We start from the raw sequence: 17,623 nt of genomic DNA, 5'->3' as shown, positions 1-17,623 counted from the left end.
AAGGCTGAATTATGAATGACTGGTATTGTGAATGCCTCCAGCACCACTTAAATGCTTCCTTATTTTGAGTAAGTCATTCAGCTATTGAGCTGGAAGACCATAACTGGAAGTACAGTTGGACTTGGTGTGTTCCTCTTTGATGTCTGAGTTCCTCTTACCTCTTCACTACCACAAGACACCAGATCTCAGTTAAAAGTTTCTGGCTTCTTTAAAAGGCAAAACGTATGCATGCTTTGCATCAGTTAATTCCAAGTTTAATTTTATAAAAAGATAAAGTATTAGTTAAGTACTGTTGTACAGTAGGTTCACTAAAATAGATGCGCAAGTTAAGTTTAGATACTGTATTTATACATGATCTGGTAGAACACAGCTCATTTAGAACTCAGATTTTGCTATCTGATCAAGGCAGATAGGTTATGGAAGTGCTGAAAAGTTCACCAAGCAGACGAATGTCTGACCAGGCAGTGTAAGGCCAACAAGTAAGAGGCTTGGTGATTGGAATGTAAAAGGTTGGTTCCCATGGAAAAGGAACTGAAAAGAGAAGGCAAGTGGCCATATTTTATAAGGATATGTTTAGGAATGTGATTGTTCTATATTGGCATATAAAGTTAATGGCATGTTTATAAAGGTGTCTTTTATAGAAAGGTACAAAAGTCTCCCCCTGCACAGGTGTTGGTAGCTTTTCAGTAAAATCTCCATGCTGTTTTCTTTCCAAGGATCATTTCTTCACTCCACCCTTTTATAAACATTCCTTTCTTGATGTTTTGCTTGAACTAACTGTATAAAATTTTCAGAAAAGATCATATCTCTGTTAGGTGAGCACAGAAGTGGTAAAACCCATGTGGCAGATTGGCAGCATCCATGTATTGTGTACAACAAAGTAAACATTACAAAAAATCAAAGGAGTCACAAGCAAATTAATTGTGCAATGCTGGGGATGGCTAAATAGGGCAATGGTATTAATTTTCAGGTTTTACTAGCATTCACTTTTCTAAATGTATTTGTAATACTGACATACTGGGTATCCCTTTAATATTGGATGTCATTTTTACTGCAGGTAGAAGTATCTGCAAGACATCATGGGGTAAAAAGCACCAATAAGTTTATTAAATAACAGGACACTAATAATGTAGATTGTGAGGGGTACAAGCCTGATGCATTTTGACAAAGCATCAGTATACAGAATTGATGTTACATTGTCTCCTTGCAAAAGTATGTATTGCCTAGTGTTTACCCTTCATTTTGTTCTTTTGCCAGATCTTTTGTTGTTTATTTTGTTTACCAACAGGCTAATCTCTTACATGAGAAATATATATTTCCCCCTTAATGATTACTTTTGACTTGAAGACTGCTTTTACTTTAGGAGACATTTTATAAAGTAAAACATTATTGATGATTAACTGCTGTTTCAATTGTAGAGGTCTGGCGGCTGGAGAAGATAACGGTCAGAGAGGCTACATGCTGACATTTGTCATTGCTTACCTTCGGGTAAGTCAGTCACACATCTTTGCTGATTGTACATTTATGTACTACATCAATCTAAAATATGCTGATACAGCTTAAGCATGACTGATTTTAAATGCCCCAAAGTGCATTACTCTTCAACGATGGTAAATCTGACATGTTACATGTGTTTGGAGTGGGATATTCATAATTATCTGCATATTTTCTTTGATCATGGACAACAGAAGTAAAACTTGTACTGTTTGCTGCTAAAACGATATTTTTTTTTAAGTTTTGAGGTGCAAGGAATAGCTGTAATGCAGTACTATCTTAGCAAAGTCAAAACACATTTTTACTTGCCTTTTCACATTACGACTAAGAACCTTTTAATTAAGGATTTTGTAAAATTAATGTCTGTCCTCTGTAAATCAAGTTCCTATTTCTTTTTGGATTAAAGGTCAGTATATGCAGGAAAAATCTGTTAATGGAAATGCTATAAAATGGTGCCTTGTTTGTTGAGATAATATTTCAAATCCAGTAATGGCTCAAAAGCTGAATAAACATGCACACAGTCATTATGTATAATTTTGCCTGAAGTAAAAGAAAGCAAACGTGCTTGTGTAGTCTGAAGGTTCTTTGTGTATCTGGAGAGTGGGTCATGTCAGTGCAGTACATTTACTTCATTTGGAAGCATCTTTGCTCACCTTCAGGATAAATTAATGTAATTTGCACTGTGCACAAAAAGCAGTTGTGTTGTCTTGTGCTTGGAACTCTTGTTTTTAAATTGATTCTTTACCTCTTATAAGAATGTGTGGATTTATTTTGTAAAGCAGGCATGTTTAATGTTTTCTTACTGTGTAGGCCTTGAAAGCTCTGCCTTTTTGTTGAGAGCTGTTAATTCCCACTATTTTCTATGATTATTAATACTGCTTGTATTATGGAACCCTTTACTTCCTGGCCAGTTCTTTAATTCTTTAAAAAAAATTTGCAAGAAGCACAATTGTTGGACAGAATATTGTTGTGTAGCAATTTGCTCAGAGCATCCCAAGATCAATGCCATTGCACACAACAAGCAGAAAGAATAAAGTATGTCATGGATACATGTATGCATGTTTCCTGTTTAGATATTGTTAATAAAATGTATAAAACAACTTCTTCCTTCAGTCCGTACCTAACAGTGGTGCACTAAGGATGAGTAAGATAATTAAATGAAATATCTTCTGGGTTATGCATGTTGAGCTTCTGCAGTCCATCTTATTCACAAAGCTGATTTTTTTCCCTTGTAGGAATTTTAGTTGCTCTTTGCGGGACTGCATATATAATCTGCCACTGTAAGGTATGGGTTAGCCAGAATTTCATACTTTTCTCTTGATACAATCTAACTTTGCAGTGGAATAACATTTTTTCATTTACTGGTGATGCACTTATTCAGAGGTGAAAGGAACGTTTTCTGGCACTCCTTAACAGACCAGGCATGCCCTTCTTTCAGGAAGTAGTGCTTGAAATGTTTAGTGGGCTGGGTGTAACAGAAAGTCACTGCACTGGTCAAAGACCTGCATAATTCTAATGTTAAAAGGTCTGCTCTGGAATGGCTGGAGATGCTAAAAGCATTGGATAAGGCTGAAGTAGAGTGGCTGTGTTGTCTATTTGCAGTTCGATACACAGAAGGCAGGAACAATGCATATTTTCCACCTAAAAAAATGGAATCATAATAGGTATCCCCAGTGTTATTGGGGTCATGCTTCTCAGCCTTCCTTAAAGAGCCTCTGTCAGAGTGCTGAATTGGAGAGTTGATGGTCAAACCTCAAATTCAGGAGAAACCGTATCGGTTCTATTCACGTCTTGAGCATTGAACCATCTGATGTTCTTCGTGTTTCACTGTTGCAGTCATTACATTTGGGTTATCTGCTTGCAGGTAGCCCTCAGTCAGCCTGATTAACAAAGTCTTGGGTCCTGCGTCGGTTGCTGTCCCTTCTTCCATGACGTCAGGTCATCAGGGGTATAAAACATGCAGCCAACGCCATTACATCAGTCTTTCTTGCCATGCGGTGCCCAAAACAGAAGTAGTTCGCAAGTGCCAGTCGGCTGACTCCTGAAATTTTCGTTTTCGAGTTTCAGAACCGAAGTCTTCAACTAAAGCCAAGTACCCCGTTGGGGAAACTTTTTCTTGCTCCTTTCCGATGTCAGTAAAAGTTAATAATTGCATTACTTGTGGAAAGCAAATACCTCATAAAGATTTTCATTCGTACTGTATTCCTTGCCTAGGCCCTGACCACGAGGTACTTTGCTGTCGGTTTTGTGCTTTATTTAATCAGCTCACTGTCCGTCGTCGGTATATTTTCGCCTCTAAATATTTTGATTCTCTGTTTAATTATCCAGAAATGTCTTCGGTTAGCCATCCGACTACCAGGATTCCGAAAAAACTCAAAGATAAAGACCAGAGACAGGCCGCCGACTTCTCCTAAGCCAGTCGCGAATTCGCCGGTACTCAGTGAGGTGCTTTCGCAGCCCCTGATACCCGCTACTTCTGATTCGCAGGCCTCTACTGAGCGCCATTTGGAGTCCAGTATGCCATGAGATGCTTCAACTATGGAACCTGAGGATGTTTCTGCTTTGGATGGGTCCAGAGCCGCTGTGCAGGCACCAGCTTCTGAGGATGTACTCAGGCCTACGGACTTGCATATTAAATCGGCGCCTCCTTCTTTACTTAGGCCTAAATCTCGATCCATGCCTAAAAAACCGATGCCCAGGCCACATGCTCAGGCCTCTATGCCTAAAAAAAAATTATAAGAATGGCTGAAGATCTGATAACTCTAATCAGGGGTAGCCACCCCACCCCCCACCACCCTCTAAGAGGCCTAGGACTAAAGTTGATTATGAATCGTCTGATCAGGATTCTGTTTTTTCTGATTCTTCTGATGATCTGGATTTGCCCTTATCTACTTAAGATTCTGATGCAGAGGACTCCATTCCCTCTGCTTCCCCCTCCTGAGGATTTTTCTTTTGGGGAAAACTTACATACTCTAAGGGAGCATTTCCACTGGGAAAGCCAGGATTTTTCTGATTCAGAAAAGAGGCTTAGGGATTTCCTTCTCCTACATCAGAATAGGCCTTTAACTATTCCTCCTGTACTAGACATAGTTGATGATGCTTTTTCGGAATCTAGTTTCGTCCCTGATTCCCTGCCTCCTGCTCTCAGAAAACCTGACAGATACTACATGGTCCCTGAGTCCCACAAGTTCCTTCTTAAAAATCCTATTGCAGATCCAGAGACTCTTTCACAGGGACTCAAGGGCATTAAGGCTTCTACTGCTAAAAATCCTACCCCTTCTGATAGAGACTCCAGGGCGCTGGATAGATGGGGTGAGAAGGTTTACATTTCTGCAGCCTTGGCCATTAGGGTTTTAAACTGCCAGTTTCATATGTTAAAGTATCAGCAACATGTTATTGGACTGCTTAAACAGAAAATGATGTTGATTCCTGACTGTGTGGAAAATAAAGAATTACAGGATTTAATGAATTCTGCTGAGCAAGTTGGAAAACGTACTTTGCAATGTGGTTTTGATTCATCAGAGCCCTCTTGCAGGGCTGCTGTTACTGAGTCTGTGCTCAGAAGGCATGCTTGGCTTAAGAGCAATCTTTGCCTGATCATGTTAAAGCTAAATAATTGGATGCTCCTTTAAATCAAGACCACCTGTTTGGCAACAAGGCTGAAGAAGTTCTTAAAAAGATGGAAGATAAAGCTAAATCTATGCAAACTGTTAAAGATTTTTTACAAGTTCAGCCTCCTAGATTTAGTAGGCATTGGCCCTCTAAGAATTGGTCCTTTCCAGCCCCTTTCAGGTCTTCTCAAGCCAAACCTAGACACAGCAAAACCCCCAGGTTTCAGTTCCAGGGGACACACAGAACTAAGCAGTGGGAGGCCTCCACTTCCAAATCTGGGAATAATGAGACTCCCCCTATGGTAAACTGTATCAATTGCTTCCTTTTTAACATTTCCAAGCACTTATCAACTGACTGCCCGTTTGGGGGGAAAGATTGCTCTTCATGCAAAGAATTGGGAACTCATTACCCATGACAAATGGGTTTTAAATATTGTCCCAGGGATACAGATTTCACTTCCACACGTTGTCAACACCAAGCTGGTGGCTGGACCTACCCCCAAATCAGTGGACAGAGGCCCAAAAACAAGTACTTTCTCTCTTAAGCATGGGGGCTATTCAACTGGTACCAGAAAAGGAAAAGGGACAAGGTTTCTACTCGAGACTTTTCCTGGTACCCAGAAAAGACAATTCATGGCGTCTTAGCCTGGATCTGTCTACTCTAAACACCTTTTTAGAGATTCCAAAATTCAAGATGCTGGCTCTTCTCCAATTACTTCCTATGCTAGGCAAAGATGCCCGGTTGGCAACACTAGATTTAAAAGAAGCATACCTGCACATCCCAATCAGGGAATCTTGCAGAAGTTACCAATGCTTCAAAGCAGGCTACACACACTATCAGTTCACTGCACTGCTCTTTGGCTTATCTACTGCACCCAGGGTATTCACAAAGTGCCTAGCTCCAGTTATTGCATTTTGCAGGCAATGAAATATTCAAATATACCCATACCTGGACGATTGTCTAATTCAGGCAGAAAGCCAGGACATACTTTTGAATCATCTGGCCTTTGTACAAAGGGTTCTAACTTGTCTGGGGTACACCATAAACGAAAAGAAATTGCAACTGGTACCCTGTCAAATTATATTCCTGGGAGCAAGCTTGAATACAACTTCCCAGATGGCTTACCTCACGCCAGAGAAACAAATTCATATGACAACCTACTTCAAACAAGTGGCCACAAAAACCCTGCTGTCTGCAAGGCAAATACTGCAGGCCTTGGGGTTCATGGCCTCCTGCATTCTTCTAATTCTATATGCAAGACTGCATATGAGGAAACTACAGTGGTATCTAAAAAGCCTATGGTGTCAACATTTTCAGGACCTAGAAACAATGATTCCTCTCATACCTTGCCTATGCCTAGAGTTCCTTTGGTGGGCAGAGGCCTGCCACCAAAACAAGGGAATACCTTTTACACCACCCCCTGCTGCCCAAACCCTAACAACAGACTCATCAGACTATGCATGGGGGGCTCACCTGGCAGGGAAGTGCATTCAGGGCAAATGGAACCCAAGTCAAATGCACCTACACATAAATCAAAACGAAATGTTAGCTGTACAGAATCCTCTGACAGCCTTCAAGGACCACATTCTACCAGCACAACTAATGGTAAAGACGGACAACACAACGGTCATGTGGTTATTAAACAAGCAGGGGGGGGGTACACATTCTTACCCCCTCTGCAGACTAGCCATGGCATTGTGGAACACAGCCTTGAGCTACCAAGTGCACCTACAAGCTCAATTCCTGCCAGGAAAATTAAATATACTGGCAGATGGACTAAGCAGAAACCTCATGGACCCACACAAGTGGAAACTGGAACCAAGGACTTTCAACATGTTGACAAGCAGATGGGGGAGCCCAGATATAGACCTGTTTGTCTCCACTCAGAACTACTAATTGGACAAATTTTGCACAAGGACTCCCCACAAACAAGCCGGGGAAGTGGATGCTCTGTCCTTCAGCTGGAAAACCTATCAGTCTATGCCTTCCCCCCTCTGCCTCTGCTCTCCAAAGTACTACTAAAAATCAAACAGGACAAACCAAGGATGGTTTTGATTGCTCAGATGGGCTGCGCCAACCCTGGAAACCCCTTCTGCGCATTGTGTCACTGTTACCTCCATGGCACTTGCCTCAGACTCCTTCCCTGCTGTCTCAGCAGGAGAACCAAATTCTGCACCCTCAGCTTCTAACACTGAACCTTGCAGCCTGGCTAATTACTTAATCTCTCCTTTATCATCCCTCAGCAAACCTGTGATGGATATCATTTTAGTGGCAAGGAGGTCTAGTACTAGAAAATCTTATGCTGAAAAATGGAAAAGATTCTGTGCCTGGAACCAGTCTCAAGGGATGAGCACAGCAGCACCCAATTTACCTCAGATTTTACAATACTTAACTGAGATGCTTCACAAAGGCCTGTCTTTTTCCTCTATTAAAATCCACGCCACAGGTATTTCAGCTCATTAGAACACAGAACCTCCCCTGTTCTCTCATCCACTGATCAAGCAGTTCCTCAGAGGGACCAAAAATTTGAGACCACCCAGGAGATGTCCAACCCCAGCCTGGGACATTAACTTTGTCTTGGAGAAACTCACTCTACCTCCTTTTGAGCCAGCTGCTACTGCAGACTTAAAATTTCTTTCTTGGAAAACAGCTTTCCTTTTAGCAATCACTTCAGCTAGAAGGGTATCTGAATTACAGGCCCTTATGGCAGTGGAGCCTTTCATCATCTTTCATGCGGACAGGGTGTTCCTCAGAACCAATCCATCCTTCATGCCCAAGGTGGTATCCAGTGTGGCTCTTAATCAGTCCATTCATTTGCCAACCTTCTCTCCCAGGCCACAGAATAAAGGGGAACAGATACTGCATTCCTTAAATGTGCACAGACAACTTAGATTCTACTTGGACAGGTCTAAACCTCAAAGGAAATCTGAACAATTGCTGGTGGCATTTGCTGCAGGGGCAGAGGGGAAGGCTATTTCAAAGCAAACCATTTCTAAATGGATAAGCCATTGCATTCATTTCTGGTGTAAGCACCATGGAAAACCTATCCCCCAGGGGATCAGACCTCACTCCACCAGGGCTGCATCTACCTCTACAGCCTTTCTCAGAGGTGTCCCTACCAGGGGCATCCTAGAAGCTGCTACCTGGAGTTCTGTACATACTTTCACCAAGCATTATCATTTGCCAATTTTTTTCTAAATCCAGAGCTGGCTTTGCCACTGCAGTCTTGCAAGGCCTTATAGCTGGCCCTAATGCTATCTACATTCCTCCTCCCAACCATAGCTTTGTGAATCTACCCAAATGTAATGACTGCAACAGTGAAACACTAAGAACATAGTACAGTTGTGTACACTTACCATAAATGTAGATGTTCGAGTGTATTCACTGTTGCAGTCCTCGTTACCCTCCCTTCAGCCCCCTAACTTCTTTTGGCTATACCTCTGCTTTCTTTTACTATGCTTAAAAGCCTTTTTGGTGTATTTGCTTTTTTGTTGGAGGTATATCTTTGTACTTTTATATTTAATTACTTCCCATTTGGGGGGCACCTGACATCTGGGGCAAGAAAAACTGATGTAATGGCGTCGGCTGCATGTTTTATAACCCTGACGTCATGGAAGAAGAGACAGCAACCGACGCAGGACCCAAGACTTTGTTAATCAGGTTGACTGAGGGCTACCTGCAAGCAGCTAACCCAAATGTAATGACTGCAGCAATTAATACACTTGAACATCTACATTTATGGTAAGTGTACACAACTGTACTTTTCACCTTGTGCAGTTATGTGAGAGGTTCCACTAGTCCACTAATCCACTTTGTAGTATATTTGTGTACTCAAATGAAGGCTTATGACCCCATGCCCTAGGACATGCTAAGGGATGCCTTGGAAACTTATGGTTTTAAAGTTTCTGCATTGTGTACATTCCCTGTTTGAATGCTTGAATAGTTGTATCATTTCTTGTATGAAAGCCATATTCTTTTATATAGTAGGTGCAGTTCTGAGAATTGTCAACAAAAACATTTGTCCAAAAACCTAACCAAAGTTGAGAGACTGACATTTGAGTGCTATGATCATTGGAGAGGCTTGTGGAAAGTGGAGGCTTTATTATCACCTCTTGGAATTGCTAGCATACCATCGGTACTTTCATTCCTGGATACCATGTATTCTGACTTCTGTAGTAACTTTTAGTTGCCCCATAGAAGTACACTTAAACAATAGCATAGCTAGGTTAAATGCCCTGGGGGCAAAGTGTTGGGGGGGTGTATTCAAGCCAATCCTGATCTCTCTCTCTCTAGTGCAATATTGGCTTTTAAAAGCCAACATTGCATTTGTGGTCAAATCTGAGCACTGTAGCACTCAGCTTATGGTTTAAACTGTAGCAGCTGTTTGCTACATTGTAGCAATCAGTTTGCTTAGATTTATATTTAAAAAACAAAATCTTTTTTAACTAAAAGCTGAGCACTATAGTACTCAGTGCAGACAGGGTATAAACTATAGCAGCTGCTACTTGAGTGCTGTAGCACTCCATGCAGGCATGATATAAACTGTAGCAAGCAGTCTACTACAGCTTAAAAGAAGACATTTTTTTAAATAAAATTTGTTGGAGGATTCGTGGCAGGGCACAGAAATAAGGACCTGAATAGCTGGGGCAGGAGGGAGGTGGGGGGCATGTTCTGCATCTTGGCCATATGGTTATTCTGCTAGTAAGTAGAAGGAACATTCATTTTTTTTCTTCAGTGGAAGAGCTGGGGGGAGGGGGTGAATCTGACTGTATTAAGCCGATGACTACAGTGAAGTGCTTTTTGAGCTTTTTTCTTTTCTTTTTATTTATTTATTTTTGTTGCTCTTCAGTGGAAGAGCTGGGGTTGTGTGGATCTGACTTTAGTAGCAATTGGCTTAATACAATAAAGTGATTTTTTTTTCTCTTCCCTTGTAGGGTTGCCACCTTTTGAAATGCCCAAAGTGGGACATTTTGGGTACATACGTCAGATTTTGCAGGGCAAATCATACCCACAGCAAGTACAAAAGACAGAACTTCACTTTTATGCCTAAATAAAAGGTTATTATTGTAGCATTTTAGTTGCTTATTCTGTCGACACGACAGTAGCAAAGTTCAGAATATCGAATGTGTAAACGGAAATCTCCGTAAGGGTAGATTTCCGTTTACTTCAATGTAGTGTGATCTCGGAGTTGGTATATTTAAGTAGCGGGGGGTGCAGGGGGGCTTGCCCCCCTGCCTACACCCTTTAGTTTTTTTTTTTTTTTGAATTATTTTTTAGGAACATCCGATGTTTTAATAGTTCAATCATTAAAGGCCGACCTTTAGTGATTCAAACTATTTTCAATGTTCTAATATAGACCCAGGGAACTGTCCTGTTTGAGGGTAATCCCTCCCCCTCTGCCTAACCAAGCTCACCTAATACCACTCTTTTTCCAGGAACTTTTCTCCTTAGTGTTTATAGAAATTATACTACGGACAGGCCCAGGAAGAGGTATTTATTCAAGACTCTTCCTGATTCCCAGAAATGAGGGTATTTGGAGACCCATACTGGACTTGTCTCACCACAGCAACTTTCTGAAAGTCCCATTTTTAATGATGCTCTTCTTGCAAATGTTTCTTTCTTTTATCTTTCCAGAAGCATTTTTTGGGGTGTCCCTAGACTTGAAGGCTGTGTACCTGCACATCCTTATTCACCCAATCTATAGGAAATTCCACACGTTCTCGTTTTTTTCCATAGCATTTTCAGTTCACTGCTTTATCCTTTGATCTAGCTACTGCTCCCTGGGTATTCACAGTGTCTTGCACCAGCCATAGCCTTTAGCAGAAGCCATGGTATACAAATATTTCTCTACTTGGGCAATCTTATCTAAGCCTCCACCTAGAGCACTCTGCAGCTCCACCTTAGCTTCACAGTGTTGCTTCTGGAAATAACTATTTTCACTAACAACCTCAAGAAGCCCTCTCTGACCCAATCCTAGGACCTAGTGTTCTTAGGTTGTAAATCAAGTACCCTCTCAATGATGGGTTTTCTCTCTCAAGAGAAAGTCCTATACCTGTCCACGTATGTCCAGTCCTTGCTTCCCCAGATCAACCTTGGGAAGAAAAATCCTAAAAAGTCTGAGTTACATGGAGTCCATTACCCATGGAGCCATTTGCCAGACTTACACTTGGGAAGCATCATTTGGTACTTGAAGTCCCTTTGGTCTCAACACTGTCACCCACTGGACGTTCACATCCCTCTCTTGCCCTTTTTGTCTGCTTCAGATCTGGCATGGGGTGCTTGGTCAGGTCCCACCAAAGTTTGTCCAGGGGTCCTACAAAGAGATGAGGATCACATCAGTGTGAAGGAAATAAAGGCCTTCATTCAAGCCCTTCAGGTCTTATCCTGCCTCTAAAAACCAGGCTTCCTCAGGATTTTCACAGACAACACCACAGTCAAGTGGTACATCAACATACACGGGGGAACCAAGCCCTACCAACTTTGCAGACAGGTTCTTCTGGCATGGAACTGTACAACAAAAGTAAATTTGTGCTTGCAGGCTATTTACATTCCATCAGATGACAGTATTCTCATAGACTGACTAAGCAGGTCCATGGAAGACCCTCACAAATGGATGTTGAGAAGAGAGGTCTTCCTAGACATAGTCCATAGATGTGATATTTCTCAAATAGATCTGTTTGCCTCTACCCAGAACAGACAGCTCAAGCTGTCGGTTCTCGGTAGAGGCAAACAAGTATATGTGAGAAATACCCAGAACCGACAGCTCAAGCTGTTCTACTCCAGGACCCCTTGTCTGCAGGGCTGGAGAATGGACACCCTGTCCTTCTACTAGATGTGAGGTGTGTAGTTCCTGTCTTCATCCCCCCATTCCCAAAAGTTCTTCTGAAGATCTTGCAATAACTCCCTTCTTGCCCAAGCAGCATCTGTTCCCCCTTGTTCTCCACTCAGCCAGGAACTCTCACTACAAGTTGGCTCACACAGAAATAGGGCAACGTGATGCATCCCAACCTTCAAACTCTTAATCTGACTCTTTAGGTAATAGAATTTGAATTCCTTTTAGACACCAGATCTCAGAGGACATGCTCCAGGTGCTCCAGGAGGTGAGAAAACCTACCACTAGAAAATCTTGTATCTCTAAATGAGAAAAAAATTCCAGCTGGTGTCTCGGGAAGAATGAGAACTCCCTTTGGTTGGGGATTCTGCTTATTCTGTCTTACTTGTGAGTTGATCAAAAGTGGAGTAGCCTATGACTCCTTGAAGGCACACTAGTCTGTTAAATTTCTGTCTGCATGACTTTATATCCTCCTTTACTTTTCAGATTTGAGTTTGATCGGTTTTTAAAGATGTCATTCACTGGTACCCACCCAGGAGTGCTTACCTTATCACCTTTTTGAAGCAGGCTCCTCTGCTTATTTAAAATTCTGTACCTGGAAAATGGTTTTGATGGTTGCTCTTACCTCTCCCAGAAGATTTTCAGAGCTTCAAGCCCCAATGGCCATTCCTTCCTTCCTTCCTTATCTGTCATAAGATTAGGGTGGTCTTGAGGGCTAACCTCTCTTATATGTCAAATGTAGTATATGACCTGTCACTCAGATCATACATTTGCTTCCCTTCTTCCTAATCCACTGAACAAGGGTGAAAGGCTCTTTTGTTCTCTGGATGTGCAGAGACAGCTAAAGTTCTACTTAGACAAGACAGAACTATTTAAGGAAAACCAACCAGCTCTGTCTGCTTCAGAAGGGCAAGTTGGATTCCGAACATACTATCTCCAACTGGATTTCTTAGTCCATCTTTTTCTATTACTTCTGTCATAACAAGTCTCTGTCTTCAGCTGTGAAGGCCCACTCCACCTGATCAGTATCCTCATCTGGAGCCTTTTTCAAAAGCATTGAGACCAGATCTGTTCTTGAAGTGGCTACCTGGTTGCCTGTTAACACCTTTAATAGACCTGCAAATTGGTTGCATTTTCCAAATCTGGAACCTTCTTTGCTAGATATATACTGCTAGGATTGGTAGACAGCACTCTTGTCTCCAACCCATTCACCTTTAACAACAACTAGCTTTGTGAATCACCCATTAGTGTTGGAATACTGCAACAGGGATTCAAGGAAGGACATAGTACAGTTGTGTAAGAACGTATCCTAAGAGTAGATGTCCTACTGATCACTGTTGCAAAATTGCATCCCTTCCTCCAAACCCCTTTCTCATGTGTGATCTCTCTTTATATCTTGGGGAACAGATTCCTTTCCCTCTTCTTGGCTGGACTAGTTCTTTATTTGCACTCGGTCTTCTCCAGGGTTTTTCCTTGACTCTAGATGGCCTAAAGAGCTCACTCCTATGTCATTTTATGTGCCCCTACACCTGTGAGCTAAGGTTATATGGTGGACATGTGGTGCATCAGAAAGGTTTTGCTTTTGGTATGCTGTCTGGACATCATGCTGTCTGGAACCCTTTAAGGCGTCTTTCGCTAATGCCCCTTTCGATGGTTCTGCCCTTTTCAGCAAAACCGTGCGAGATACATTGGTCCAGAGTGAAAAGAACGGGATGACGTTGTCTGCAGTCGGAGTCCGCTTCTCTCCTCCCCAGAGGTCCTTCTCTAAGAACCAAAAGGGTCAGAAGAAGATGTGGTTCCGGAAGTCGCAACAGTCCCGTCCCGCTCCGGACTCCCAGCCCTTCTGCGGCAGAGGAGGGCAGGGTGGACGCCGCCCTAGAGGCAGAGGGGGCCCACGGAATGTTGGATCCAGAGAACCCTTCTCGGACCAACCCACGCAATACCCCTGAGAGGTTGCCCGACTGCTCCACTCTGGAGGCAGTCGGGGGGCGTTTCTCGAAGCACCCAGCAGCTTGGGAGTCCATCACAACAGACCACTGGGTGCTTCACATTATATTCAGAGGATATCAGATTCCCTTTTCTCATTGCCCACGCAGCCCCAGATACCTCCCCGATGTTCCACCCGATCAGAGGGAGGCCGCAGCAATGGAAATCCAACACTTGCTGGAAAAAAGAGCCATCAAACACGTCCCCCCAGACCAGTGCGGGTCCGGGTTTTACTCCAGGTTCTTCTTGGTGCCAAAAAAGATGGGGGACTTAAGACCAGTCCTCAACCTCTCTTCCTTGAACCTGTCAGTAACCAAAGAAAAGTTCCGAATGGTCACTCTTCAATCCATTCTCCCCCTTTTGTGGGAGAACAATTGGATGTGCTCTATATACCTCAAGGATGCATACTACCACATTCTGATGGACAGGCGATCCAGGAGGTTCCTCCGCTTCCAGCTTGCAGCCAGTCATTTCCAATTCAGGGTCCTCCCCTTTGGTCTCACCACAGCCCCCAGGGTGTTCACCAAAGTGTTAGCAGTGATAGCGGCCCACCTGAGCCTACAGGGAATCCAGGTCTTCCCATACCTGGACGACTGGCTCCTGACCGCCCCGACAAGGCGTCTACTCTGTGCAGCCAGAAACTACTTTCTTCGTCTAGCTCCCCGGCTGGGGATCACTATCAACATAGAGAAGTCGTCTCTTACTCCGTCTTAGACCATAGACTTCATAGGGGCCAGATTAGACACAAATGAACTCCTAGCTTTCTTGACCACAGACCGACTATGAACCCTGAGGCTGCACGTGCGGGCCATTCTACAATCTCCAGCTCCTCCAGCGGAATTGGTCCTGAGGGCTCTTGGCTCAATGGCAGCAGCAATCAACCTATTGCCGATGGCACGTTTGAACATGAGGGTCTTACAATGGACCCTTCATGTCCAGTGGTCCTTTCTTCAGTATCCTCTGAGCCATCCCATTCCCCTCAGCAGGGCTTGCAGGAGGGCCCTTTTATGGTGGCTCCAGTCTCCGGACCTCCAGCAAGGCCGCCCCTTCTCTGTGACCCCTCCACTAGCCACGGTGACCACGGACGCCTCCCGCCTCGGGTGGGGGGACATTGTTCGGGCAAGACTGTCCAAGGCATGTGGGACCTCACTGCATATCAACGTCCTAGAGATGAGGGCAGTGCTGTTAGTGTTGCAAGCACTTCAGGACCTTCTTCCTGTAGGAACGATTGCGATTCAGACAGAGAATATGCTTGTTGTCTGGTACATCAACAAACAGGGGGGAACAAGGTCTTACCCACTCTGTCGAGAGGCCATGAGGGTGTGGGAATGGGCGATCTCCACCAACCGCTTTCTCATAGCAACGCACATTCCGGGGCGGTCCAACATCCTAGCGGACAAATTAAGTCGCACCATCCTGTTACCATACGAGTGGTCTCTGAATCCCGAGATAGCGAATCGGATTTTCGCCAAATGGAGTCAACCCTGTTGGGATCTCTTTGCCTCTCCCTCGAACACAAAATGTTACGACTACTTCGCTCTCATTTCCCCCTCCGGGGAACCCCCGAGAGATGCTCTGGTGCATGCTTGGCCTCCGGTCTTCTTTATGCTTACCCTCCTCTTCCCCTGATGATGAAGTTTCTTCAGAAAGCCAGCCGGGTGGGGAGCAGGATTATCCTCATTGCCCCGTTTTGGCCTCGTCAAACCTGGTTCCTTTACCTTTGGTCTCATCTGGTGAATCCTCCTTGGATTCTGGATCCCCATCCGGATCTAATATCCCACCCCCTAGAGCTCCCAGTCCCGAACCTGGACAATCTCAAGCTCACAGCTTGGCTGCTCCAGTTCCACTCGTAGCTAGGACTGTCGGTATCTCTTCTCCAGTTAAAACTATTCCTAGTAGCAGCGCACAAGCCTTCTACTAGAAAGATCTATAGTAGCAAATGGAAACGTTTCTCCATTTGGGTGGAACGCCAAAACTTTTATCCTTTTACAGCTCCTTTGCCTGCTGTATTAGACTTTCTGTCAGGGCTATTTCATCAGGGGGCTAGCTCCTCCACAGTCAAGGTTCAACTAGCAGCTATCTCTCATTATCACGTGGGAAATGAACTGGGCCCTTTGATCACCACGAAATTGTGTAAGACCTTTTTGAAGGGCACCTTTCTGCTCAGACCTCCAGTGAAGGATGTAGTCCCTCCTTGGGATTTAACGCTGGTGCTTCAGGCCTTGACAGCTCCCCCGTTTGAGCCTGCAGCTTCAGTAGATCTTAAATTCTTGTCATGGAAAACGGCCTTTCTTGTCGCTATCACCTCGGCTCGAAGGGTCTCTGAACCACAGGCCCAATGTGTAAAACCTCCATACTTGGCCTTTCACAAGGATAGAGTTTACCTCAGGACCAATCCCTCTTTTCTTCCCAAGGTTGCCTCTGAATCAAATATTAACCAGTCCATTAACCTGCTGGTCTTTTTTCCAAATTACCGTAACAAAGGGGAATACAAATTACACTCATTTGATGTGCATAGACAACTTCACTTCTACATCCACAGGACATCTGGTCATAGGAAATCCGACTAGTTGTTCATCTCCTTTGCCAAATTTAACTTGGGTAAATCGGTGTCTAAAGTTACACTGTCTAGATGGATTTCATAGTGTATCCTTCTAGCATATGAAAGTTCTGGCAGGCCCGCACCTCAGGGAGTCCATGCCCACTCTACTCGATCTATGTCTACCTCTGCAGCTTTTAGAGCTAGAGTCTCTTTCGATGATATTTGTTCAGCAGCCACTTGGGCCTCATCTCATACCTTTATCAATCACTATAAATTGGACATTATCTCCAGAGGGAGAGCATCCTTTGGCTCTGCAGTGCTCCGGAACATCCTTCCATGAAGGGCCGCCCAAGATTCAGGTAGCTGGGCTCTGTCCCATAGGTTGCTGCACAAATGAAGTTAACTACTTCAGATTAAGAAGTTATGTAGTCACCATAACGTTCCATCTGAGTAGGTAAACTTCATATGTCAGCAACCGTCCCTCCCTCCTGCCCCCTCACTTGCGAATATATTCATACTCAGGTCCATGGGTTTTACCCACTTTTCTTGAGAATAATATTTTTCTAGCAGTTTCTGCTGTTGGACAAACTTGATCTGAGGTCAGTCAGGGTTGGCAGGGGATTATGGGTAGGGGGAGGAGCTTGGAGCTCGGATCTAAAGCTGTTGAAAACTGCTGGCTTGGATCCGAGGTCGGATCCGATTCCCATAGGTTGCTGACAAATGAAGTTTACCTACTCAGATGGAACGTTATGGTGAGTACATAACTTCTTATTTTATCCTCCTGTTTCCAAATGCATCAGAAGCTACCACACTAAGCAAAGACGTTACTGCCAGAGGTAAGGGAAAGAAAAGCAGCATGAAGATAAGAAGGGATTTCAACAGAGAAAAGAGCATCAAAATGATAAAGGTAGGTCTGGGGAGTCCCAAGGTCAGCCCACAGCAGAGAGTATCTTTAGACTACTCGACTCTGCTCTCTCCTCAGCCCCTCAAAACCTCACCCCAAACCTTTGACCCCATCCTGCTTCACAAGCAGCCCCAAAGGACAGGGAACCAACTGACTTTTTCATCAGGATTGGGTAGACAAGCAAAAAGAAGTGGGTGCTGGAAGTCCTCTTCATAGACTACAGGGAGCAGTTTTCATCTATACCCAATAGACA

The 17,623-nt window shown here is 43.8% G+C and overlaps 1 protein-coding gene across 1 annotated transcript in view; it reads left to right on the top strand.

The window, feature by feature from the left end:
* AGPS (alkylglycerone phosphate synthase) overlaps window positions 1-17,623 on the top strand; it is a 1,624,661-nt gene that overhangs the window by 1,208,076 nt on the left and 398,962 nt on the right. Inside the window, exon 15 of the mRNA XM_044075311.1 lies at window positions 1,419-1,488. Within this exon, the coding sequence (XP_043931246.1) occupies window positions 1,419-1,488 (70 nt within the window). The remainder of the gene's footprint in view (window positions 1-1,418; window positions 1,489-17,623) is intronic.

This window comes from Protopterus annectens, chromosome 6.part0 (genome assembly GCF_019279795.1).
Source record: "Protopterus annectens isolate FY-2018-M chromosome 6.part0, PAN1.0, whole genome shotgun sequence".
Classification (NCBI taxonomy): domain Eukaryota; kingdom Metazoa; phylum Chordata; order Ceratodontiformes; family Protopteridae; genus Protopterus; species Protopterus annectens.
This window is presented reverse-complemented; position numbering and strand designations above follow the sequence as displayed.